This window comes from Emys orbicularis, chromosome 4 (genome assembly GCF_028017835.1).
Source record: "Emys orbicularis isolate rEmyOrb1 chromosome 4, rEmyOrb1.hap1, whole genome shotgun sequence".
NCBI lineage: Eukaryota > Metazoa > Chordata > Testudines > Emydidae > Emys > Emys orbicularis.
The window spans coordinates 124311253-124339196 of NC_088686.1; the positions used below are offsets into that span (position 1 = coordinate 124311253).

At 46.7% G+C, this 27944-nt stretch overlaps 1 protein-coding gene across 1 annotated transcript; it reads right to left on the reverse strand.

Moving 5' to 3' along the window:
• Positions 1-438: 438 nt before the first annotated feature.
• CD5 (CD5 molecule) lies at positions 439-26455 on the reverse strand. The gene is made up of 11 exons (XM_065403994.1): positions 26404-26455; positions 11086-11124; positions 8961-9254; positions 8503-8556; positions 6997-7311; positions 5311-5589; positions 4584-4715; positions 3491-3544; positions 2162-2284; positions 1626-1725; positions 439-1444 (listed from the first exon to the last, which is right to left on the reverse strand). The coding sequence occupies exons 1-10, from the start codon at positions 26453-26455 to the stop codon at positions 1640-1642; spliced, it is 1428 nt and encodes a 475-aa protein (XP_065260066.1). The 3' UTR covers positions 439-1444; positions 1626-1639.
• Between the last annotated feature and the right edge of the window lie 1489 nt (positions 26456-27944).

The window sequence follows — 27944 nt, forward strand, 5'->3', positions numbered from 1 at the left end:
AGAAAAATTTTGCACCCCAAACACCATAGTTAGGTTGACCTAACCCCCACTGTAGATGTAGCTAGGTTGATGAAAGAATTCTTCTGTTGACCTAGCTACTGCCTCTCGGAGAGGTGGATTAACTGCATCAATGGAAAAAAATCTTCCATTAATGTTGGAAGGATCTACACTACAGCTTGTTATGTAGACATATCTTAGGTAAACAAATATCACCACTTCACAGCCCAAATGTAAAACACAATTTGGATATAAACTGGCCGTCGGGAAGTTTAGGCTTGAAATTAGACGACGGTTTCTAACCGTCAGAGGGGTGAAGTTCTGGAACAGCCTTCCGAGGGAAACAGTGGGGGCGAAAGACCTCTCTGGCTTTAAGATTAAGCTTGATAAGTTTATGGAGGGGATGGTTTGATGGGATAACGTGATTTTAGTCAATAGGTCAATAATGTGCCATCGCTGGTAATTAGTATCAATGGTCAATGCGGGTCTGGCTGGAGAATCTTGCCCGCATGCTCGGGGTTCTGCTGATCGGCATATTTGGGGTCGGGAAGGAATTTTCCTCCAGGGTAGATTGGCAGAGGCCCTGGAGGTTTTTCGCCTTCCTCCGCAGCATGGGGCAGGGGTCGCTTGCTGGAGGATTCTCTGCGACTTTAAATCACGATCTGGGGATTTCAACAGCTGAGTCAAGGGAAAGAATTATTCCAGGAGTGGGTGGGTCAGCTTTTGTGGCCTGCATCATGCGGGAGGTCAGACTAGATGATCATAATGGTCCCTTCTGACCTTAAAGTCTATGAGTCTATGAGAATTCTTACACTTGCTTGCCCTTAACAAACAACAACAAATCAACTTAAACACACACACAAATTTCCTCCCAGTGAGAGGAATGGAGAAGAAACCACAAGCAATGAATGCTAGATGAATTTGTCATAGGAAGGTGCTCACATACCATAGTGATGGGCATAATACAAGAACCCGAATAGAATAGAATACAGAGGTTAATGACCAACATGTAAAAATTAAATCCACTGATCATGGGTGCCCCAAATTTTAGATGCCTAGCATGAAACACACAAACCCATTGACTTCAGCTGGAGCTGCGAGTGCTCAATACTGCTGAAAATTAGGCCCGGTGGGTCTGAAGCTATACACCAAAAAATAGAGACATGCACAATTAGGGATGCTTTTGACATGTTGGGCCTAAGTGACTTGCCAAAGGTCACTGGGGGGAAAAGAAGGCAGGCATCCTGATTCTCTTTGCCCCTATGCATGGAAAGGGATGTGTAATTTGGGGCTGCACTGACTCCCCCATCTCATGTCTCTGGCAGTGTGGGAAAAGCCTTTACAGCTGCATGTAGTAACACGGAAATGATTCCAGTGCAGGATCGTCTCAGGTATTTTTTTTCTTCTCTTCTGTCAGTTTTTCCAGTCGCCAGATGCCCACCTCTGTCTGCAGGGCAAGAAAACGAACCACGTAGAAAATCACTTAACATCTGCCAGAGTTTGAGAAGCGCAAATACAGCGATTGATTCAGCTCTCGTGTCTCCCCTCCCCTCCTTGGGTTTGATGATGACATGATTTGGGAATGGCTCAGCCTGGCGATACAGTGCCAAGGTTAGGGAATGGCTTACCTGGGGGAAAGAGGCTAAAGTCGCCGAGCAGAATGCAAGTCATAGTCACTGTCGGAGGAGTTGTCTGGAGGGTTGGAAGACCTGATCGCCCCTTCCAGAGCTGTAAAAGAAAGAAACCATCACTCTCTTCACTATGCAGCCAGAGATCAAGGTGCTAATGACCTCTGTGAGGAGTTCCAGGGATGTAGGAATGAATATCAGGTCCTCCATCCACAGTACCTCTTAAGTCATGCAGAAATCATAAGAGGTAACAACTACATCATGCATTCACATAAGTGCCTTTCAGCCAGCTATCACAAAGGTGGTTATTCCCCCTCATTTACAGATGGGGAAACTGAGGCACAGAAAGTTTAACTGATCTGCCTGAAGCAACAGAGTGGAAGAGCCAGAAGAAGAACCCCTATAGAGTGATTCCCACTCTATTCTAGGGAAACACTGTAGTCCATTTCTGCAAAGCAGGCCTGACTGTCTCCCTTCCCTGCTCCCTTGTTCTTGCTGTCCCACACCTGGTCACTATACACTGTGCTGTCTCTTACCTGGATAAGCCGAAAGGTAGGAGTTCTTCTTAGGGGTCTGAGAATAGTCGTTGTCCTCGCCCTGTGCGCCTTGACCTTCCTGACGGGGCCTGAGAGTGACAGTGCTGTTGCGGTGGAATGAAACTAGATGGCAGCACAATGGAGAATTGTTAGTCACTGCATCTTTAAGGTAGAATCATAGCAATGTAAGAATCTACTCCAGTCCCCCCACGCAGAGGCAGGATTAAGTGTACCTAGACCATCCCTACTCCCTCTCCTTTTGAGCTGCAGAATTGTCTTATTGTTTAACCAACATACTGAGTCTTCTTTCAACATTTCCCCCCAAAGTCGTGGTTGAAACTCCTCACCCACATTCACCAACTGCCGGTAGCACCTCCCAAACCCAGACAGGCCAGCGTTTGTGAGTCAGCGGGGCTGAGTAAGAACTGAACCAGCGCGGGAACGCGGTGGAAGTGTGTACTGTGCCACTGGAATTGGAGTGTGACTCAACTATCCCATCTGAGTCACTAAAGAACCATTGAGTCAGCATGGGCCCAGGATGGGATGCTGCACTACGCGAAGTGATAGCGGTGAGTCATGCGTGGTGCTAAGAATTACAGTCCTGCAAGAAGTGATCAATAGGGGGCGTTTTTCCTTCTGAGCAAATATGAAACTGGCCACTAGTCTGGTGAGGAGGGGGTGTTGTGTTGCTGGAGGTGCTGCCTTTTGGTTGAGGTATAAAGCTCCAGTCCTGACCACTTGTGGTCATTAACATCCCCATGTCATTTAAGCTGGGTAATGACATTCTCCCTGCTTAAAATTCCCAGCAGTTTCAATGGGAGAGATTATCCTTCACTGCGCCTCCTTAAAGCTGTACAATGCTGCTGTGTTCCACCCCAGAGATGGCTGCATTTCAGAGGTGGGTGTACGATCCTTTTCTATACAGTGTTCTGGGATACTTAGTAACATTTCAAGGGATAGGATCTTTTGTCCCAGAGCCCTGTCACACATGATGTTCCTGAGGCCTCGGCCATATTTTCCACTTCAGACACATCTTGTACCTGGGCTGTTTTCTGGCCCTGAGATCATTCAGACAGCCTGAATGAAGGTGGTGAAATGGTGGGACCAGAGGGAAACCTCAGCACCTGGGGTGGTTGTTGGCTGTAAACCACTTAACCCTCAGGCTGAACAGTAGCCATCCTGTTGCTGAGCTGCGGAGCCCAGGGGGCCTGTGTGCCTGAGATCAAACTGACCGCAGCAGTGCATCAGATGCTTCAGAGGAAGCTGAAGAGATGAGAGTGTTAGGGGTGACCTGCAGAGACCTGCCTCTGTCTTGTGCTTGCTCCTTACCGTTTTGCTGTAATCCAGTTGGGCCTATCCACTGGCGCTGCTGCTTCTTGGCGTCTGCAAGGACAGGGAGAGGAAAGTGGGGTGGAGGAGGGAAGGGTGAAGTTAGATGGGCACAGACCTGTCTGTCATTTTATACGCATCACAGAATCACAGGCACTAGGGGCTGGAGAGCCCCATTAGATCAGCTTGTCCCAGGGTTGTCCCTATGATGCATTTTCTAGTGCTTTGTCCGTTTGGATTTCACACAGCTCCAGCAATGGGGTTTTCCTTGGAGACCGTTCCCCATCCTGATTGATCTCACTGTCAGGAGCAGAGTTTTCTGAATGTTCTGCCTTAATTTCCCTTTTGTCTCCACCTAGCCCCATGAGCCACATCAAATAACCCCTCTGCTTCCTGGCTAGGCACTTGAAGTGCTAGAAATCATTTGGATAAGACAGGGCCTGGCTGTTCCTTTGTGTCATTTCCATGTTTAAGCCTCTCAGGAGCCTGTGAAATACACAACACTGAGTGATTCAAGAGGCTTTTCCATTCTGAACTCCTTTCTTATTTTGCCTGCATTGTGTGGACTAGACAATTATGGATCCCAAGGAGAGGCATTTGTGGTGTGTTTCAAAGAGTGGGAAAGGGACAGCTCCAAACCCCTCTCCCTCAGGAACTCACCTTCCAAAAACTGCTGTACAAGATCAACAGGAGAAACGTGTGTGTGTCTCCTGAATCCTCAAAGGGAACAACATATAAAACTCCTTTTGTTTAAGAGCAATGCATCAGCCAATGTAGCTCTGTGATGCCACTGCTCCAGAGGTGATGGAGTGGGAAAGAGGCCGAAAGAAGGAGAGGACAGGGGAAGACAGCCAGCAGCAGAGCAAAAGGAAGAGAGAGAGAGACTAGGAGAAAAAGAACAGGAGTACTTATGGCAGAGGGAGAGAAGAAGACGGGAAATAGACATAGGAGCTAGAGGCTCCCAGCTGTGTGAGTGAGATGAAAACTTGCCCCAGACTCCTTGGAGGAGTGAAGCTGAGGGAGTCATACCATAGCATGTCTAAGGGCAACAGGATCAGTGGTCTCACATCTACAGCAAGAGTTTGTCACGTACATTTCTTCTGTAGTTTCTTGTAGGCGGGAGGTCCACAGATAACGATGAGAACTCCAAGGAGGATCAGAGCCAGGAGGATGCTCACAATGGTTCCTGCTCCCACTCCAGCTGAGCGTGGCTTGAAATTCTGGCCTGGGAAAAGGAGCTGCAGTTACTAATTAATTCCCATATCTTCAGAGACATGCCAGTGCTTCGGACAGGTTTGACAGCTTAGCCAGCCTCTGGTGATCCCCAGGAGAAGAGTCCCACCTTAAACCCCAATCCCTCCACTCCACCCCAAATACTCAGTTACAACCCAAAATCCCCATGTCAAGCCCTTCCCAAACTCCCAATCTAGATCGCAAACCTCACTCAACTCACATCTTCTGCCCTCAAACACCACCTTCTACCCAATTTCCAACCCCTGCAATTTGCAAAGGTTGATTGTAGATCAGGCAAATTTCTCTTCCTCCCCATTTCCTTAGTGCATCAGCCACATGTGGGTCTTTGTCCCCTTTGAGTGGCTGGTCCACGTAAAAGATTTATGAGTCTGCTACTGCCACCAGGCTAATGGCATTAGTTCTTTAGCCTAAGCGTAGCAGCTCATGTGAGCTCCAGAGATCCTGTGTTCCATCCCTATGGATGACCTAGCCAAAGGGTCATCACCGGCCTGTTTCCTGATGTAAAGTGGTCCCACCCTGTGAGGGACAAGCGCTGCTCTAAAACACAAGAGAACCTGTTGGCTTACACGTGACTCTGGTTTTGGAGCAGGTTGTTCTTTGGAAAGTGGGACACTGCTGGAGGTGCTCTTGGCGGCAGGACACTCCCCGTGTCTTGGCACCTTGGACTTGGACGCTCGAGGAGAGGTTCCCGCACTGCAGCTCTTGGCACACCTGCTGCCCTCTAGATTTCCTCCATGGACTGGAATCGCACAGAACTTCCCATTTCCCCTTATGGAACACCTCCATGACCCCTTCGCAGGGGCTCTGGCTGTCCCCAAGCCTTTGCATTATCCTTGGCTGGAAACCTGGGGAGGAGACAAGCAGGGATTGGTGAGACTCCATGGCCAGTGGATGTCTGAATGACCCAGCTGACTATAGGCTATGTGGCCTAGTGGGTAGAACACTAGCCTGACACTCAGGAGACCTGGATTCTGTTCCCATCCCTGCCGCTAAACTCTTGGGTGATTGTGGACAAGGTACTTCACTTCCGTGTCCCCTCCCACCCTTTGTCCTGTGCAGTGAGAATGGAAGCTCTTGGGGGCCGGAGCTGTCTCTCATGATGTGTCTATACAGCGCCTAGCATGATGGGATCCTGATCTCATATGAGGCCTTCAGGTGCTGCTGTTATACAAATAATTCATAACAATGGGCAGCCTGATGGGATTCCAGTGCATTTGATACCTAATGCTGCTAGTTAATAGTGTTTTATGTGGTGTACGTGGCCATGAAAACCACCCCATTCACTGCTGCATTTCACAGCCCGTGGTACTGCACTAAATTCCTATCTATTCCAGTGTTGGTTAGACCCCAGGCTGGGGTGGCAGGTGCTCCGAGTTCTAATCCTGACTCACTGTGTGATCCGGGGCAAGTCCACGTTTTTGCCTCCTGTAAAATGGGGACAATAATCATGACTCATAGGGAAATTATAAGGGTTAATGATTAATGTGTGAACAGTGCTTGGAAATCCTCATCTACAAGCGGCTAGAGAAGTACAGAGTATTAGTAAAGCAGTATTGTACTGCATCATATGGGATATTAATTGCACTGTATTGTATCATATGGCCTTGCATTGCAATGGATGCTATCTATGGTACTGTGTTTCAATGACATTGCATTTCCATGTGTTGTGCTGCAGAGTATTTATATTATATTTGCATTGTATTGCATTTTAACCTATAGCATTGCATTTGTACGGTGTTGCGTTGCATTGGCTTGCACTGTTCTCAACCCAAGAGTCTGAAAATTCTCGGGCAGAAGTAGTTGTTACTAGAAATAAACTCGGTAATAATTTTGACTGACAGTCGGCATTTCTGAGGCTAATGCAGATGATGCCGTTGTGTGGAAAAGTGATGCCAATCTTGACACTTTTAGATTTGCAGACTAAGGGATGAGGGAGGAAAAGAAGAGCTGAGGGTCAAAATTGCTGGCAGTTACAGGCAGCAGAGGCCAGAAGTAGGTGTGGAGATAGAAGAGAGGGGGATATTTTTGAGGAGTTTCCTTGCTATTCTAGAAATGTTGCACCACAATCTGACACTAGGTTCACGGCCATGCAGGCTGCCAGTGGAGTGAGTCCCCTCTGCCCACCTCGTGCAACAACTGGGTTACTGGGATGGATTGGCCTCTTTAGAGTGCACAGGAATAAAGGTGAAACATGGCAGGAGAGGAAAGCAAAAAGGAACTTGACTTGGCTGTCCTAAGATGGACTCACTCACCGGAGCAGATGACAGAGGCTGGGGTTTTGTCCTGAGAGTTCCTGGTTCTCTTGAAACAGTCTGGGATAGAGTTACTTCTACATGATGCCACCATCTCCCAACGGACAGGTAGATGCTGACTTTCATTTTTCATGAAGAAAGGCCACTCTTTCCACTCTAAGGCATCACCGCAGCCCACCTTCGGGCAAACCCAGCGAGCCAGCTCCATCTCGTTTTCTGGACTTGACTGGACCGTTCCTGAGTGGCCTCCCATGTAGAGCTCCACAATCCCTGAGCAGTGGAACCTCCCATCTACCAGGTTCAACCTGGGTGGGCCTGGGAGAAGGACAAAGAGAAGGAGATTGTTACGGACAGTGACACCTTCTCTACACCATGGCACATAACTTACCCACATTGCCTGCGATAAAGGCCCGGGGATGCCTTTCTGCTGCTTTTTTTGGTCATATTAACCAGGGGAGTATTTTGGTATTTTCTCTCCCTAGTCATTTGATAGGCGTAGCCTGGTAGGCTCCAGCTGTGGTGAGCTGTGGGTGATTGTTAGGAGACAGCTCGGGCCCAGTGGGTAAGTGAAATCCCACTGGGGGCACGTACCTGCATTGATAGCATATCCCTCCCCACCACCTTCCTTATTCCAGCTTCTCATCTACTCCTGACACAATGGGAACAACTGTTGGGGGTGTTTTCCAGCCCGCATCTGCTCAGCCCTAGGGGGCTGCTGTGACCCTGTGGGGTAGTTCAGTTCCTGAGCAGAGTTTTCATCAATAATTGAAATTAAATCACCCAAATGCCCATTAAATTGAAAATGTAATGGAACTATCTATCATCACCATACAGATCTATCTATGTAATAATCAGAGTAACATAGAATTTGCCATACTAGATCTAATTACTGCTCCCTTCCCTGCTTTACCATAACAGACCATTTTGTCTCATATCTCACCCCCTGCCAATGCCATACTAGATTAGACCATTGATCCATGGAGTTCAGTATCCTGCCTCCTGCTGCACCAGTTCAGACAGCTGTCCACCTAGTCCAGTATTGTGTTTCCACTAGCAGCCTGTACCTGATGCTTCAAAGCCAGGTGAAACCCCCATAATCCAGCTTGCCCAATGTGCAGTGCTGTTCATTGGGGTGGGAAAGGGGAATTATATTCCAGTCCCAGGATGGATCTGTTTATGCCCCTGAAGTATGAGATACAATTATCACGTTTTAGCTGGCCTCCCTACAAATGTTATTATCCATCATAAGATCATCTGTCCCTCTTAAAAACCCATACACAGATGGCTTCCTGCAGCAGTGAGTTCCACGGGTAGATGTCTCACTGTGCAAAGAAGCATTTGCTTTGATTTGCTAGATGTTAATTTCACCAAGGGACTCCTTTCATTTCTTGCATCATCTCTGCTAATGATAACCTATAACTATGGTAACTTGCAACCATTTCTATCAGAAGAGTGAATGTGGATCTGAATGGATTTGGTGAACCTGGATTTGTGGAGTTTCCTTACCGGTGGGTTCTGGTGTAGTTGGTGGTGGTGGTGCAGTGGTGGTTTTTTCCGGTTCTGAAATGATAAGGATGTCCAAAATGTTTTAGTAGGTTGCAGACCCAGCCCCAGGCAAAAGTTCTACGGGAGGCAGCCAGGAAGGGTGTTATGTTCACTGAATAGACACAGAGAGAAATTAAATAAAAAAGATAAATTCCCTTGCTGGAAGGTTGCAGTGTAATTCTACGTTATTTCTTAGAATTCAGAACAATAGCACATGAAAACTTAAGAACACACAGAGAGAACACAGGCCGCTCCCTAAGGTAGCGAGACACAACTCACCCACCTTGCTTTAAGCTGACTCTTTTCTGCCTGACTCTGATTGTAAGCAGGACCAAGAACATCTGTTCCTCTGCTCTTAGTGGTAACTTGTAATTCCAATACAGTCCTCAATACACCACAAAGGGGAAGACGAGACCTACCTTTGCAAATCACGGTCAGAACCTGCGTGCAGTTGGATTTCTCCCAGCGGCAGTTCCTCAGGTCAGCCCCATTCCCCAGGCAGTCCGGCTTCATACTTTCCATGTGTTTCTGTTCTGAGTCTATTTTGAGAACCTCACTGGAGGGGGAGCCACAGCCCAGCTCTGCACAGACTATTTCTGTGACCATCTGGTTCCAAACACTGCTACAAACTCTCTCCCAGCGGCCCATACGGTTAACCTCCAGCAGGCCTGAACATCTGCAGCCAGAACCTGTGAGTCTCATGCGCCACACTGCTGAGAAAGTAAAACAGCACGTTAGAGAGAAGAGCAGTGTTTAGGAAATCTCTTCTCTCTCTCCCCTTGTGTCTGTCTCCCTCTCTTTAGCTTTCTCTTCTCTGCCTCAAAAAAGTGTGTGTTTTATGGCAGGATAACTAGTACACGTTAGCTCCCCTGCTGTACAATTCCAGTGGAGACAGGGCACTGTAGTTTTTAAATATGCAAGACTGATTGAGGCTGAGCAAATAATCGATTTTTCAGTTTGTGGGCTGAACTGAAACATTCAGGAAAAAAATCAGTTTGGTTTGTACTGAAACAATTTTTTTCCCCCCTGAAACGAAACAACAACAAATCTTTTCAGGTCAATCAAAACATTTTTTTTTTTACCCCAAATGACATTTGTTTTAGTTTTTTTTCATATCAGGTTAAACGAAATGTTTCATTCGATCCCAAATGAATTTTTTTTTAATTTTCCTTTCAGTGTTTTTCACCCTTTGTTTTTAAATTTAGCTAAACTTTGAAATGCAACAAGGGAGGGAAGGTAATATCTTTTCTTGGACCATCTTCTGTTGGTGAGAGAGAGACAAGCTTTCGAGCTTACACAGAGCTTCAGACTTGAGGAAGAGCTCTGTGTGAGCTTGAATGTTTGTCTCTTTCACCAACACAAGTCGATCCAATAAAAGCTATTACCTCCCCCACCTTGTCTCTCTAATATCCTGGGACCAACACGGCTACAAAACACCACAAACAATTTGAAAGGAAACATCATTTTGAAATGGCTAAAATGGACTGTTTCGACATTAAAAAAAAAAAATCATTTTTTTTCAGCCAACACTATTTACCAAATTTAACCCAATTTTGTGAATAGTTCTGGTGCCTCGAAAAATGCACTTTTCTGCAAATTAACTATTCACCAACCCTCCCCCCCCCAAAAAAAAATTATTCCCAGAGCTCTAGTGCTGACCTGACCCTTGTAAAAGCTACAGGTGCCTTGTCTCCACTAAGATTTTATAGTAGGCTAGTGAATGCATGTTAATTATCCCCATGTAAACCCCCACCTTTTCTGCAGTGAAGTCAGCCTTCAGCTCACTCTGTCTCCTGTTAGTTCCCTTTGCTCCAGTGCTGTCTGAAATGTCAGCAGGTGTTTTGCGAAGCAGAGCAGGAAGGAAATGGTGCTCGTTTGTTTGTGTGACTCTCAGATGTGTAGTAGTGCGTGTGTGTGTCTCTGAGTGTGTAGACACACTAGTATGCATGGGGAGAAAGCCTGCCTGTCTAGCTGGTCTATACTAGAGCAATGTTGCTGACGCTGTTGCAGCTCCATGATGTTAAAACACTGGGAGCCTTGGGATAGATGGGCTGCCAGGTGGATTAGCCTTGGGGTGATCAGCGATAGAAGACATGATGCTAAAAGCCCTGTGGCAGTTAGCAGTATGTCTGCATTAGGGCTCCCAGCATCGCTAACCTCAGTGATGCTGTTTGCAATGGTGGGAAATTTTTGCAAAACTTCCCTTCTGTAGCTGAGGCTTCTGTGCCCCAGAGGTGTTGAGGGGTAAATATAGTCATCGGAGCCCGGGTTGCTTGACTCAATCCCCCGCAAAGATTTCTCAGGGTCCGAGTCGTCCCAGGACTACGAGGGGGGAGCTGTGCCTGGTTGGCTAACCGTTGCTGCAAAGACATCCTGGGGACATGTCCACACCAGGGCCGGGAACCCAGCATAAGTCTCTCTCATGGTGCCGCAGAACACTAAGCCGGTTGCTGACAAGCTAAGTAACTGACGGCTGCCTGATGGGATTTTATTTTATATCCAAGATCAACATGGCTTGAAAGAGGCTTCAACAGATGCACTGACCTGCAAAGTTCTGGCCTTCCCCACCGTGGCAGGAGGTCACTGCAAAGAGAAAAGACTGTCAGGAAAAGTGAGGTGGGCAGGGCAGCCATGACTTCAGTTCAAACCTACTTCTCATTAGGAACCAGGCAGCTAATGCCGCGCCATTCCCCTTGGCCAGGGACCCTTGGCACCTGGTTCTAAACTGTGCTCCCACTGAGGGACATTTCCTGCTAGAAGCATCCTCTGCATCTTCTGTCCATCCCTGCAACATTTTTGGAAGAGCCTTCGCTATCCTTCAATAAAACCATCACACCATCTCGCAATGGAGCTAAGCACAGACTATCAGGCCTCAGCAAAGGATTTCTTAGGGCCCAATGAGGCCAGTACAGAATCATTCCCTATATCAAGCCTGTTTTAAATGTCCTGAGTGATAGAGCTGCTGCTGCTTCCATGTCTGGAGCCTTTTCTGATCCACTGTTTAATTATTATTATTTATATTACAAAAGCACCTCAAGTCCCAATGGAGACTGGGGCCCTGTGGTGCATGGAACAAACACATAGTGAGGGACAGTCTCTGCCCCCGAAATGCTTAGAGAGACAAGACAGGCAAAGAGTGGGAGGGGAAACTGAGGCACGAGAGGGGAAAGGACTTGCCCAAGGTCACGCAGCAGGTCAGAGCTGGGGATAGAATCCAAGTGTGAGGCAGCGACCTCTTGATGCCCACTGGGAGAGGGCACAGGGGTGCATAAGGGTTCCAGGAATCTCAAAGGGCGTTATGTAAGGGCTCTGCTGAAAGCTTGTGTCATGCTGATCAGCATCACCACTGTGAAATGTAGGTGTGGATAATACGTAAGGCCCTGTGTATATATTCTAAAAATTAGGCTCTTCGGGTTTGTGAGTTGGGGGTGGTCACCAAAAGGTGACAAACAACTTTCTTTCCAGCAGGAGACGCTTATCTAGCTGTCTGGCTATATGCAAATTGGGTACTGTTTGCTTCACAATGAACTAGTTACAGTCTGAGTCGAATGCTAATCAAGAGATGGCAAAGTCTCCAGGGTTGATTCTAGACTGGAAATAACAAGCAGCAGGGGGGTACCCCATTTACAAGCGAAGACACTGGATTGTTGGAACTCTATCTGGGAGTACAGAAGTACCCCCGTTATCCATCACCTAGGAGACAAGCCTCCAGCATGCTTGTTTAGTTGGCCTGGTTGTTAGGTGCTGGGAGAAAGACTTTGGGTGAGCTAAACTTCATGAGCCAGAAAAGTGTCTTGTTAGTTAAGTCTAGGCCAGGACAGCAGGAGGTGGTTTTATTTGGCACGTAACCAATTGTTTCCAATATTTCTACTTACTTGCTATGACTTGAACCTCTGTTCCTTGTTAAATACACTTATCCTTGATTCCCATATAAACGTATTGACGTGTTGTGAGTTGAGCCGAGCGGTGAGCTGAAGTGTAACTGGGAAGCTACAGGATACTGTTCCTTTGGGAACAGCGGCTGTGTGAATTCTTTTCAGAGTAGCAGCCGTGTTAGTCTGTATCCGCAAAAAGAACAGGAGTACTTGTGGCACCTTAGAGACTAACAAATTTATTAGAACATAAGCTTTCGTCGGCTACAGCCCACTTCTTCGGATGCATATAGAATGGAACATATATTGAGGAGACATATAAACACACATACAGAGAGCATGAACAGGTGGGAGTTGTCTTACCAACTCTGAGAGGCCAATTAAGTAAGAGAAAAAAAACTTTTGAAGTGATAATCAAGATAGCCCAGTACAGACAGTTGGATAAGAAGTGTGAGAATACTTATAAGGGGAGATAGATTCAATGTTTGTAATGGCTCAGCCATTCCCAGTCCTTACTCAATCCTAAATTGATTGTATCTAGTTTGCATATCAATTCCAGCTCAGCAGACAGACTCCAACGAGAGACTGCAACCTCACAACCCTGGAAACCCCCGGGAAGTGTCACATCAGGTCTCCTGAGTCTCCATCTGGGGCCCTATCCACTAGCCCACCCTGCCTCTCAGTGTGTGTGACACATGCCCTGCCAATGGCTGGCCTACAGACCTTTATGAATCTGGCCCTGCTTCTAGGGGTAGGATTCACTCCTGCAGCTCGTGTCCTTAGTGCTGAAGACCCTGGGTGCAAGCCCTGCCAGCACCCCAGTGGGATCATATTCACATCTGTAAACCCCATTTTAAAGGAACTTTGGCCCAGCTTGCTTGAAAGCATTCGGAGTGAGATGGTAGCAGCTCCAGCACCTTCAGCGATCACCAAAGGCTGGGTGCGGGGGTAGCTGCAAGAAGGATGGTGAGGCTGTAGCAAAACTAAATGCGTTCTCTGCCTCGCTGTGTGCTACTGAAGCTGGTGGAAAGCTATGCATTGCAGGTGGATTCCTACCCCAAGGGCTCTTTCTGGAAAATCACCAGGAAGCCCTCCCCAGCTGTGATCTTGAGGAGGGAGTGGGCAGCGAAGTAAGGACATCTGCAGAGCACACAGACTTCGCTGGGTTAGTACAGCTGGTGGTGGTGCGCCAGGAGCTCATGGAAGTGGGGGAGGAGATCAGGCTCGGGGAGAGGAGTCTGACTCTGATCTAATGTAAGACAATGCATGCTGGAAAGAATGGTCAGAGTGTCTCACATGCGCGGATGGGCTCCGGTCTCATGGGTTACTTAGGGGAAAAGGACATGGGGCCAGAGAAAGGCTGTGGAATAAGAAGATACTAGTCCATTACTGAGATCAATAGGGTGATCTACATCAGCTGGGGATTGGGTGCATTGACTTGTTGATTCCCATTGAGCTATGGCCAATTTACACCAGGTGGGGATCTGGCCCATTATATCTATATGGTCACTTTTCAGAGTAAACCTGTGCTTTTGAACCCTTATCAAAACCAGCTCTGTATTCTGCAATGAAGGCCTGACAGTGCCACCGTAACACCAGGGTAAGCTGTAGCCGTTGGGCCCAGCACGGTAGAATATTGTCATGTATTTTTATAAGCAAATATCCCCAGGCTCTTGGCTCTTGTGAATTTTTTGTTATTATTATGATCCTTGTATACAATCTAGAATTGTAACAAGATGCAATCAGTGGATAGACAAACAGGGGAGGGATGGGGTAGAGGACAAGGTATCAGGAAAAGATGGATCCATGATACAGAATGGCTGTTTGTACCTAATCCACAGCCGGTGTAAATCCGCATTAGTATTTAGGACCGATCGCTTTGACTGGTTGAATTCACAGGTAATTTCTGTTTGGATGCATATTAAAAAATCACTACTAGACCTCACTCCTAACTGCTGTGAGCTAGTCTGTTAGCATTTCAGATTTCTGGAGGAAGGATATGCTTTGATCTCTTGTGCATCCTAGCCTTCCTTTCCCCAGCTTGACTGTAACTCAAGATTTTTGCTATTGATATAAAGACTCAGGGCCAAAGCCCTAGATGGTGTAAATCAATCTAGCTCTATTTGATGTTAACGCAGCTACATCAATTTACACCAGCTGAGCATCTGGCCTTCAGTTTAATTAAATGTGTAACATGCTTAACGGCTTTCCCTGTTGGCACATCAGTTAGTCACTCCCCCTTCCGTTGGGTGATGCTAAGTTAAAGCCTCTGTGGAAGACACTGCTGCTAGTATTTAAATGGTGGTTCTAGTCAGTCTGTTCCAAAGAGATCATGGTGTTCCACACTGATTCCCACCCGTGAGTCTAGATACGACGTGCTCAATTCGCAAATCCACAGCAGATTTTTCTAACCACTGTAAGCGCCACACGCTCCCTGCGGGATCTGGAAATCCAGCTTAGCCTTTCCTGCCTCCTGCACCATTGTCATTGCCAGGAATACAGAGTCAGCGCAGGCAAGCCTGCTGATGTTGCCCCCCGCTCACTCTTCCACAGCTGTGCAATGCTCACAGGACTGGTGCAAGGACAATCTGCGATGATTTAAAGACACCGTGAGGAAGGGGCCATGTTTCTATGCACCTGAATTTTGAATTTTGGGATATTTTTAAATACTTGGACCCAGATCTCCAGCTGGTGCAAATCAGCATAACTCCATTGGAATCAATGGATCAGAACCCCAGCTGGTGTAAATAGGCCCTAGCTCCATTAGAGTCAATGGGGCTACATCAGTTTACCTCAGCTGAAGATCTGGCCAATAGTATCCTTAACACAGAATGTAAATAGGACATGGGGTCTTGGGCAGGACGTCTGCACTAGCGTGACTTTATAGATTCACTGGTGATCAGCTAGTCTGACCTCCTGTACAACTCAGGCCTTATAAAATCATTCCTAGAACAGATCTGTTAGAAAAACATCGTATCTTGATTTAAAAACTGTCAGCGATGGAGAAATCCACCACAACCCTTGGTAAGTTGTTCCACTGGCTAACTACCCTCAACATTAAAAATTGACACCTTATTTCCAGTCTGAATTTGTCTAGCTTCAACTTCCAGCCGTTGGATCATGTTCTACCTTTCTCTGCTAGACTGAAGACCCCATTGTGATGCTGGCAGACCAGGTGCCAGTGCTTGCCAAAGCCCCAGGCTTCACTGAACACTTACAAATGCAGAACAGGAAGCTAGGCCGGTGTGTTTCACTCTATGCATCTGAAGAAGTGAGCTGTAGCCCACGAAAGCTTATGCTGAAATAAATTTGTTAGTCTCTAATGCCACAAGTACTCCTGTTCTTTTTGCGGATACAGACTAACACGGTTGCTACTTTGAAACTTGTGTATTAGTATAGATCAAAGTGATTGTTAAATGTATAAGAATGTCTTTGGTGTTTGAATGTCATGAAAACGAATGGGATGCTGCGTGCATTGTTATCACTTATCTGTATCCTGTTATAATGCAATGGCAAACATTTACATTTTGTGCGTCGCTGTAACTAAATAACTAGGGCTGTCAAGCGATTAAAAAAATGAATCACGATTAATCGCGAGATCACGATTAATCGCACTGTTAAACAATAATAGAATACCATTTATTTAAATATTTTTGGATGTTTTCTACATTTTCAAATATATTTCAATTACAACACAGAATACAAAGTGTGCAGTGCTCACTTTATATTTATTTTTGATTACGAATATTTGCACTGTAAAAAAACAAAAGAAATAGTATTTTGCAATTCACTTAACTCAAGTACTGTAGTGCAATCTCTTTATCATGAAAGTTGAATTTACAAATATAGAATTATGTACAAAATAAACTGCATTCAAAAATAAAACAATGTAAAATTTGAGAGTCTGCAAATCCACTCAGTCCTACTTCTTGTTCAGCCAGACAATCGCTCAGACAAACAAGTTTGTTTACATGTGCAGGAGATAATGCTGCCCGCTTCTTGTTTACAATGTCACCTGAGAGTGAGAACAGGTGTTCTTATGGCACTGTCGTAGCCAGCGTCGCAAGAAATTTACATGCCAGATGTGCTAAAGATTCATATGTCCCTTCATGCTTCAACCACCGTTCTAGGGCACATGTGTCCATGCTGATGATGGGTTCTAAGATCCAAAGCAGTGTGGGCCGATGCATGTTCATTTTCATTATCTGAGTCAGATGCCACCAGCAGAAGGTTGATTTTCTTTTTTGGTGGTTCGGGTTCTGTAGTTTCCGCATCGGAGTGTTGCTCTTTTAAGATTTTGAAAGCATGCTCCATACCCCATCCTGATCAGATTTTGGAAGGCACTTGAGATTCTTAAATCTTGGGTCGAGTGCTGTAGCTATCTTTAGAAATCTTACATTGGTACCTTCTTTGCATTTTGTCAAATCTACAGTGAAAGTGTTCTTAAAATGAACCACATGTGCTGGGTCATCATCCGAGACTGCTATAACATGAAATATATGTCAGAATGCGGGTAAAGCAGAGCAGGGGACATACAATTCTCCCCCAAGGAGTTCAGTCACAAATTTAATTATTTTTTTAACAAGCATCATCAGCATGGAAGCATGTCCTCTGGAATGGTAGCTGAAGCACAAAGGGGCAAACGAATGTTTAGCATAGCTGGCATGTAAGCACAAAAGTAGAAGCGTTGCCAGTAGATCGAGGGAAGTGATTATTCCCCTCTATTTGGCACTGGTGAGGCCACACCTGGAGTATTGTGTCCAGTTTTGGTCCCTCCACTACAGAAGGGACGTGGACAAATTGGAGAGAGTCCAGCGGAGGGCAATGAAAATGATTAGGGGGCTGGGACACATGACTTATGAGGAGACGCTGAGGAAACTGGGCTTATTTAGCCTGCAGAAGAGAAGAGTGAGGGGGGATTTGATAGCAGCCTTCAACTACCTGAAGGGGGGTTCTAAAGAGGATGGAGCTAAGCTGTTCTCAGTGGTGGCAGATGAGAGAACAAGGAGCAATGATCTCAAGTTGCAGTGGAGGACATCTAGGTTGGATATTAGGAAAAAACTATTTCACTAGGATGGTGGTGAAGTACTGGAATGGGTTACCTAGGAAGGTGGTGGAATCTCCATCCTTAGAGGTTTTTAAGGCCCGGCTTGACAAAGCCCTGGCTGAGATGATTTAGTTGGGGTTAGTCCTGCTTTGAGCAGGGGGTTGGACTAGATGACCTCCTGAGGTCTCTTCCAACCCTAATCTTCTATGATTCTAAGAAGCGGGCAGCATTATCTCCTGTAAATGTAAACAAACTTGTTTGTCTTAGCGATTGGCTGAACAAGAAGGACTGAATGGACTTGTAGGCGCTAAAGTTTTACATTGTTTTGTTTTTGTACACTTTTTGATTTCAATTACAACAAAGAATACAATATATATGAAAATGTAGAAAAACATCCAAAATATTTAATAAATTTCAATTGGTATTCTATTGTTTAACAGTGCGATTAAAACTGATTAATCGTGATTAATTTTTTTGAGGTAATCGCTTGAATTAACTACGATTAATTGACAGTCTTATAAATAACCCTTCAAACGAGAAAGAAGCCTTGTGGAATGCAAATGAAGAACTTTAACAGGAAAGTGCTAATTTCAAAGCAAGTGGTCACTGTGTGTGATGATCGGCGATCAAAGACTCTAAGTGCTCTCCTCACTCTCTGGCATCAAAGAAAGAGCCCATGTGACAGCTTGGTTTCTGTGAGAAGCTATAAGTATGGACACAAGGAAAAATTCTTCATCTCTGGACTGTTTAGATTCTAACAGGGCAGAATAACTGAACAAGAAGATGGAGATCCCCAGAGTTATTCTGGGTAGCCCTGAGAGACTTTTGGAAACTGACAGATTACTACATCTCTGCCACCATTTGGAATTATAGACTGTACAGATATTTTCACCTGCTTTACCCTCTCAGTAACTCTCATTCCTTTTTCTTAGCTAATAAACCTTTAGTTAGTTTACTATAGAATTGGCTACCAGTGCTGTCTTTGATGTGAGATCAAGGACACAAATTGGTCTGGGTGAGTGATTGGTCTCTTGGGACTGGAGGTAACCTGGATATTTTGTGATTTATTTATTTATTTATTTTGGTGTAAGGGACCATTTGTCACATAGTCCAGCTTGCCTGGGTGGCAAGATAGACTGGAGAGTCTAAGGGGACTGTCTGTGACTCCATTATAAGACTATTATAGTACTCTGGTACTGGGTTGGTGAAATCTAATTATAGAACATACCACCAGTTTGGGGTGTCTGCCCTATTTTTGACAGTCTGCCCTGAACTGGGCACTCATAATCACAAGCTACCCCAGACAACATAACACCCATTATTAAATATTTGTCCCTCATGTAGGTACTTATAGACTGTAATCAACTCACCCCTTAACCTTCTCTTGTTAAGTGAAATAGATTGCACTCTTTGAATCTATCACTATAAGGCATGGGTTCTAATTCTTTAATCATTCTTGAGGCTTCTCTCTGAACCCTCTCCAATTTATCAACGTTTTTCTTGAATTATGGACACCAGAACTGGACACAGGATTTCAGCAGCGGTCATGCCAGTGCCAAATACAGAGGTAAAAATAACCTCTCTACTTCTATTTGAGATTCCCAGCTAAGCATCCCAGGATAGCATTACGCCTCTGGCCACAGCATTGCATGGGAGCTCCTATTCAGCTGATTATCCACCATAACCCCCAAATCTGTTTCAGAGTCACTGCTTCCCAGGATAGAGTCCCCCATTCTGTAAGGATTGCCTACATCCTTTGTTCCCAGGTGTATACATTTACATTTAGTCATATTAAAACATTGTCTGCTTGCCCCCAGTTTACCAAGTGATCCGGATTGCTCTGCATCATTATTTACCACTCCTGGATTTTTATGTCATCTGCAAATGTTATCAGTGATGATTTTACATTTTCTTCCAGGTCATTAATAAAAATGTTAGTAGCATAGGGCCAAGAACTGATCCTGTGGGACCCCACTAGAAACACATCCATTTGATGCCAATTCCCTGTTTGCAGTTACATTTTGAGACCTATCATTTGCCAGCTTTTAATCCATTTAATGCGTGCCATGTTAATTTGATCTCTTTCTAGATTTTTAATCAAAATGTCATGTGATACCAAGTCAAATGCCTTACAGAAGTCTAAGTATATTACATCAACCCTATTACTTTTATCAACCAAACTTGTAATCTCGTCAAAAAAAAGATATCAAGCTAGTTTGACAAGATCTGTTTTCCATAAACCCATATTGATTGGCATTAATTATATTACCTCCCTTTAATTCTTTATTAACTGAGTCCTGTACCAGCCCCTCCATTATCTTGCTTGGGATCGACGTCATGTTGACAGGCTTATAATTACCCGGTTCATCCCGTTTATCCTTTTAAAATATTGACACAACCAGGGCCGGCTCCAGGGTTTTTGCTGCCCCAAGCGGCGGAAAAAAAAAAAAAGCCGCGATTGCGATCTGCGGCGGCAATTCGGCGGGAGGTCCTTCGCTCCGAGCGAGAGTGAGGGACCGTCTGCCGAATTGCCGCCGAATAGCTGGACGTGCCGCCCCTCTCCGGAGTGGCCTCCCCAAGCACCTGCTTGGCAAGCTGGTGCCTGGAGCCAGCCCTGGACACAACATTAGCTTTCTTCCAGTCTTCTGGAACTTTCCCTGTATTCCAAGATATACTGAAAATTAGCATTAATCATCCAGCAAACTCCTCAGCCAGCTCTTTTAAACTCTTGGATGCAAGTTATCTGGACCTGCTGATTTAAAAATGTCTAACTTTAGGAGCTTTAACCTGAAGAGATCTGTGAATGGGACTATTTCAATGAAGGGCAGCTCTGAAATGATTTACTGTTTTTAACTTGATGGCCAAGATTTTCAGGAGCGACTAGTGATTTTGAGTGGCCAATTTGAGATATCTTAAAGGAACCTTATTTTTGGAAAGGGCTGAGCACCCATCCTCTTGCAATCGGATCCCTTTTGGTCAGCCAGAAATCAAGGCATCCAAAAATCACTTTGCAAATTTTGTCCAACAACTAGTTAAATTCCTCTCTGGGAAGCTCTAAGTCAGTGAGGTTCCCACCCTCCCCCCCCCCCCCCCCCCAGGTTCTGCTGTCTGATGCCAATATCACACTGGTTTGACTTTATGATCCCTCACCTGATACTTTGTAAATGTCGAGAAAACCCATGGACACAAAGTTTAAGAATAGGAGGCACAGCGAGGAAGACAGAGCATGTTTCAATGACAGTATTGCAGCCATCTGGGGGATAGTGTCCAGCTTTGGCTGCTTCATTGTAAGAACGACAGCTGAGGCGGAAAAAGTCCAGAGAAAGCAAAAAAGTTGAACTAGTTTTCGCAGCCCTTTGGATATGCAGAATTAGGGTGACCAGATGAGAGGAAGAAAATATTGGGACACATGGGAGGGGTCGCCGGCAGAGCAAAAAAAACCAACGGAGTGCCGCCGGCAGAGGGGAAAACAAACAAACACCGGAGTGCGAAATATTGGGACAAATTGCATCGGTCGGGACGTGGGACAAACGCCTAAATATCGGGACAGTCCCGATTTTATCAGGACGTCTGGTCACCCTATGCAGAATGCTCTGTAAGTGTTAAGTGATAATAGCAATCCCTAGCTCTTATCTAGTGCTTTTTTATCCATAGATCTCAAAGTGTTTCACAAAGGAGGTCAGTATCATTATCCCCATTTTACAGATGGGGAAACTGAGGCATGGAGCGGTGACATCCCCTATGTCACTAGCAGACCAGTGGTAGAACTGGGACTAGAACCCAGGTATTTTAATTGCAGCATTATTTATTATTATTTGATTCTATTTATTTATTTTATCATTATCATTAATTTTAAGGTCAGAAGAGGGCCATTATAATCATCCAATATAACAGAGGCCATGGAATTCACCCAGTGATTCCTGCATCAAGCCCATATCTTGTGGTTGAGCTAGAGTGTAATTTTAAGACAGGCATCCAATCTTGATTTATTATTGTGAGTGTGGCTGCTATAACACTTCCAGATCCCAGTCAGGGATCAAGACCCCATTGTTCTAGGCTCAGTATAAACAATTCAAAAGCAGCCGTTGCCCCAGAATGCTCACAGTCTAGGATTTAGACAATATTTAACCTTGTCTACACTAGAAAGTTGTATCACTTTAACAATGCCAGTTTAATTAAAAGGGGCACAATTCCTCTAGTGTGGACATAGTTATATCGGCATAACTGTGCTTATACGGCAGCTTATTTCCTTATGAGAAGGAGAATAAAGTACAAACTGGTATAATGTAACTTGACACTGGTATAGCTGTGTACACACTGGGGGTTGTGCTGGTAAAAATCACACCTCTAAATGAAATAGATAGACCAGTACAAAAGCTGCCTGTAGACCAGGCCTTTAGGCAGGAGCCCTTTGTTTGTTATGCATGTCTGTACAATGCCTAGCACAGCGGCGCCCTGATCCATGACACACAGCAGGAGCGTGAACAGACAAGTGGTGGGGAGGACAAAGTGGCCTCCGATGGCCAGGACTGTGTTTTATTAATGGAGCCTCGCAGATTTCAACTCTTCCGGCGCCAGCGATTGTGGTTTTTATTTTAGTTTTCTGAGGGGTGAGTCCAATAGAGTTAGATTTCTCTTTCTCATCGCTCAGGGCCGTGAGCAGATTTTGTGCCTGGGTTGGCAAATGTGCCTGGTGGTTTTTTGCAAAGCTGGCTTAGCTACACGATGAGGTTTGGAACCCAAATCGGTTTGCATCACTGGCACACGCAGAGCCCCACTGACCCCTTTGGGCACCTCTAGGGTGAGTAAAGCAGGCAACGTATGGCCCCATGCAAAGAGATTGCTGCCTCCAGGGTAGTTGAGCACCAGTGGGAGAAAAATTTGAGGGGGAGAGGCCTAAGGTGTATCAGATAAATGGGGGCAAGAGGGCAACTGGACTGAGCCCTAGGCTTACTTGGTCCTGCCACAGTGCAGGAGCCTGAAGTCGATGAAGTCTCAATGTCCTTTCCAGCCCTACAGCTCTATGATTCTATGATCCCTCCTTGATCATAGAATCATAGAATCATAGAAGATTAGGGTTGGAAGAGACCTCAGGAGGTCATCTAGTCCACCCCCCTGCTCAAAGCAGGACCAATCCCCAACTAAATCATCCCTGCCAGGGCTTTGTCAAGCCAGGCCTGAGGAGATTCTACCAGCTCCCTAGGTAACCCATTCCAGTGCTTCACCACCCTCCTAGTGAAATAGCTTTTCCTAATATCCAACCTAGACCTCCCCAACTGCAACTTCAGCCAAGCTCCACCCTCTTTGGAACCCCGCTTCAGGTAGTTGAAGGCTGCTATCACATCCCCCCCCACTCTTCTCTTCTTCAGACTAAATAAGACTAGTTCTCCTCATAAGTCATGTGCCCCAGCCCCCTAACCATTTTCATTGCCTTCCGCTGGACTGTCTCTCTAATTTGTCCCCATCCTTTCTGTAGTGAGGGGCCCAAAACTGGACACAATACTCCAGATGTGGCCTCACCAGTGCCGAACAGAGGGGAATAATCACTTCCCTCGATCTCCTGGCAATGCTCCTACTAATGTATGCCCTTGTCTACGTGGGTTTGACTCCTGCTTCTGGCACAGCCCTTCCTGAGCCATGTCAAGGCCTTTAGATCAGGGGTTCTCAAACTGGGGATTGGGACCCCTCCGGGGGTCATGAGATTTTACATGGGGGGTTGTGAGCTGTCAGCCTCCACCCAAACCCTGCTTTGCCTCCAGCATTTATAATGGTGTTAAATATATAAAAAAGTGTTTTTAATGTATGGGGGGGGTCGCACTCAGAGGCTTGCTGTGTGAAAGGGGTCACCAGTACAAAAGTTTGAGAACCCCTGCTTTAGATCTTGTATTTGGTGCCTAGATGCCATGGTGATTGGCAGACAGATGCGTTCTGTAGGGGAAAGCATCTTGCCTTCCTCCCAGGCATCAGGTCTCAGCTGCAGACTGGCTGGGCCAAGAGCCTGGTTCAGTACAGCAGTCTAATTTATCAAGTCCTGTGTCTCCTCCCTTCCCTTGCTCTTCCAGAATCCCTCGCCTGCTTCTTCTTTGGCTGGTGTTGGAGGTGGTGAGGGGGGCTTATTATAGGCCTGAAATTACTATTCAGGCCAAACGCCCATTGAAGTCGATGGGCTACATCCTGACTGGTGCTGTGCTAGCCCAGCAGAAATTTCGCCCAAACAGGGACTAAATAAAGACCTAGAGCCAGGTTGTCTCAGAGAGAGAAGAGATGGAAAAGACCTAGACATTTGCCTCTTCTCGAGTCAGCCTGGGCCAGAGTAGGATTAGTCCCTCAGCTGTTGTTATCAATGAGGAGGTTTGTTATGCATTTGTTTAGCACCGACAGTGCAGCGGGCCCCGCGCAATGCCTCCAGAATATGCGCTTCTTGCCTTAAGGTGCTTACGACCTCAGTTAGACTGACCGTGCAATCTGGACACAAGCCGTGGGCTGTCTGGGGAACAGGGGGGCCGGTTTCCCAGTGGCACTGTGGTGAATACGGTGCGCCCTGTAGCGATTATATATTAGCCTGGTTATTGGGATGGTGTTTTCTGCATGGACATTTTGGTCTGAGTGTTTCTTGTGTGGGTCAGGCAGGAAGGAGGAGGTGGCTTGTGATGGTCACTATCATTCGCTGCTTAAGAGTCATTATTGGACAATGCCGAGCAATTAGCTCCAGTGGCTCTCACTTGATCCCCTTTGAGCCTTCAGGACTGGTTTAGCCAGGAGGGGCCAAAACCCACCAACCCTGGAATAAACCTTCTGAGGAGCAAAAAAACCTTGGCAAGGTTTAAAAAAGGGATGTCCGAGGGAACCAGATTGAGACATGGGAGCCTGCGGGGTGTTTGAGGAAACGTGACCTGCTTTGGTCACCATGGTGGGATGGCAGAATTTAGGTAAGGGCTTGTCCACATGTGAGAGTTATTCTGGATTAATAAGGTAGGGTGTGAATTTGAGGTGGAATTCCTGAATAGCTCCTTGTAAGCCCTAAATTAGACACGCACAAAGGCTGGCTGTTGATTTCAAATCCCTTTTTCTCTCATGCTTTGTTCCAGCTGCTAAATAAAAAATCCTGTGTTTAAGGCGGCTGTTGGCCACTATACCTGGTCATAGGTTCCCCAAGCCCAGTGGGGCCTGCAGGATGGTAAGTGGTTTGTGTAAGCAGGACAGTGTTCCTAGCTCCTGGCCTAAGAGTGGAAGAATTGCAAGATCCCACCCTGGGACGAGGGCAAGAGGTCCAAAACCTGCTGTAGGTGCACTGAGAGAGACGAGACAGGGAGATAGAGGGGCAACCAGCCAGCCCGCCCTGTGTTTGGGACACGTGCATCAGTACATTTTCAACAGAGCTGGGCGGGAAATGGTTTTCCTGTCCTGCAACAATGTTTGAGATTTCAAAAAATGCTCCTATGATGCACTGGGACAAAGCTGAGGTCTTTTCAACTTTTTTCAGAAAAAATACAGGGAGAGAGACCTCAGAATAAGCCAGTGGTTAGGGTATTCACCCAGTGTATGAGAGGTGCCGGTTTAAATCCCTGCTCTGCCTCGTTCAGATAAAGGAGCTGAAATCAGCTGTCTCGCATTGCAGGGAAGTGCCCAAACCGGAAGGCTATTGGCTATGCCCTGGTGGGGCTCTGTCTCTCACTTTGACCAAAAATTCCATCCTGGACCTGAGCAACCACCCCAAAGAATGTTTCCTTTCCCACGTAAATATTCGGTTTTGACGAATCAGCATTTTCCGGTGAAAAACCACTTCGGCGAAAATCTCCTGACCAACTGGAGCTCGGCCCATCCAGTTTGAAATGACTCAAGAGGAACTGATGCTGCTTTCCCTTAGTTCGAGTCCTCGCTCGCACCCTCTTTATAGGGCTCACAAAATTACCACTTTGCATGTTGTTATGCTTCTTATTTGTATTGCAGAAGTGGCTACAGGGCCCAGTCAGTGAACAAGGCTTGTTGTATTCAGTGCTGAACAAACAAACAGAGAGAGAGACTAATTCCTGCCCCAGAGAGCTCCTGATCTAGGATTACAACAAGATGCAATTGGTGGATAAATAGACAAACGGAAGGGATGGAGGACCCGGTAGTTGCACAAGACGGAGCCATGGCATAACTGCTTTTTGCACCCGATCCTCAGGCGGTGTAACTTTGCACAGCTCCATTGCAGTCAATGGGCCAGATCCCCAGGTAGTGCTCATCGACTGTAACTCCATTGAAGCCAATGCCCTTTTACACCTGCTGAGGCTCGGCCTCATATTTCTTCATGGTTTAGAGCCCTGCTTTATTTCAAAAGGTGCAGTGCTAAATAGCAGGCTGATTTCATTTATGGGGCTCTGCTCATTTTATTGGCTGATGTTTTGACCATCTATGTTTGGTTTTTAGTCCTTAATCAGCCTATGTCGAAGAGTAGATCACCAAACACACTTTGGCGCCATGTAAATATGACGTATCGTTATTATGTTAAACAGCTAAGCACAATGCCCGACCGAGGCAGCAAATACAAAGACACAGCAGACGTTCTTTGGAACTCCTCATCTGGTGTAAATCAACCCCAGTGGAGTGAGACAGATCGACCCCAGCTGGGGATCTGGCCCATTGACACCAATGGAGTGATGCCAGTTTACCACAGTTGGGGCTCTAGCCCATTGTTTTAAATTCCTGAAAATCAAAACTAGGACAGGGTGAAATCTACCACACCACCTAGGGGATCTCTGCATTTCTGCACCAGTTCAGTAGGGCCTCATCTATCCTGCCCTGGTTCCCCTGGCTGGACACCTGCCGCGGCAAGAAGATGTGTGATTGCCGCATGCCCCGACTGCAGAGGGAAGGGCGCTCACACACATGGGGACTCCTCTGTAGATCAGGGCAGCCGCGCTGAGTCCCTGAATGGCAGAGGCCAGTTCGAGTACTCACCCCACATCCCCACCAAGACCAAGGAGATGAATGCTGGCTGCTGGACTCCCATCGGGCTGGGTCTCTCCCTCCTCCTCCCTGCCTGAATCTGTGAGCTCGGGGCTGAGCGAGCGGGCGTTTGCACCCCAGCCGGCTCTGCTACCTGGCACGGGGAAGGGGAGGGGGCCGGGAGGAAGAGGCTGCTTTTCCTCCCTCTGTGGTTCTCTGCGTCACGGCTCGCTGAGTTGAAGCCCAGCCTGCCAGCTTCCTTGACAGAGCCTGTCGAGCACAAGAGAGGCTCAGAGGTCTCGCAATGAAGTTCATGCTCATGCCTCCTCACAGCCAGTATCCCCAAGGCCCGAGACATGAATTCCCAGGGCCGGGGGCCGGGGGGGAGCACTGTGTGTGTCACGAGTGTAGACTGGGTATCTATGGAGCCCACACTCCCCTCTGAGCATCAGGGAAGGGTCCCACAGTAAGGGGCTGGGCTCCCATTGGAGGGGAGCAGGACACAACAGAGCCCAGGGCTGAATAAACCTAGGGGCAGAATCCCCCTCCCACTCTAGGAGATGGGGACTCCTTCCCAGGTCAGGGACTGGGGTCCCACTGGAGTGATCAGTGTAGGAGCCCCCAAGACTGAATCACCATGGAGATTGAATTCCTCTCAGAACTGAGGGGCAGTGATGGGATCTCACTGAGCAGGGAATGCAGGGGTTGACCCAGATATGGGGGTGAGGAAGGGGCTGTGGGTGACAGGGGAGACTAAAGATTTAAGAGTGCCAGATCCCCAGCTGGCGTCAATCAGCTATAGCTCCATTGGAATCAAAGGGCCAGATCCCCATCGGGTGTAAATCAGTGTTACTCTATCGGAGTCAGTAAGCCAGTTCCTCAGCTAGTGTAAATCAGCATTGCACTCTCAGAGTCAAAGGGGCCAGCTGGTGTAAATCAGTGTCACCCTATTGGAGTCTATGCTCCACATCTTGCAAAGGTGTAAATCCGCATCGCCCCTGCTAAGCATCTGGCCCTTGTTGTCAGTGGAAGAGCCACTGCTGAGGAGATACTGATGTGGTTTTTACGTAACGCCCAGCCCCGACAGAAATAACCTGATCCATTTCAATAATAACCTCCCCTTGTCCCTGAGGCGGTGTGTTTTTTTCTCCCTGCTATATTTACTCTCTTATCTCCGCCTGTGGTCGCCGTTTGAGGTGAGAAAGTTTTCTGCTCAGTGGCAGGAAATTTGCAGCCAAACGCGCAGTGCAGCAAAAGTCCCAGAGCGGGGAGTGAACGGCGCCCCCACTGCTCAGCGCCGGCTCGCTGTTATCTGCACAGTGGAGACACTTGGCGGGGACAGGACCCTGCAGGCACACGCATGAAAACCAGCACCGTTATCTGCACAGGGCCACGGCAGCAACCGACGCACGGCGGCAATTTAGCTTCATCTTGATGATTTGTGCACCAGTCCCCTCCCCTGTGCACCGCCAAAGGTCACTGAGGTATTGCTCACCTGCGCCGCCTCGACTGGCGCCAGGAACTGGCTTTCAAATGGCAGTTACTGAGAAACA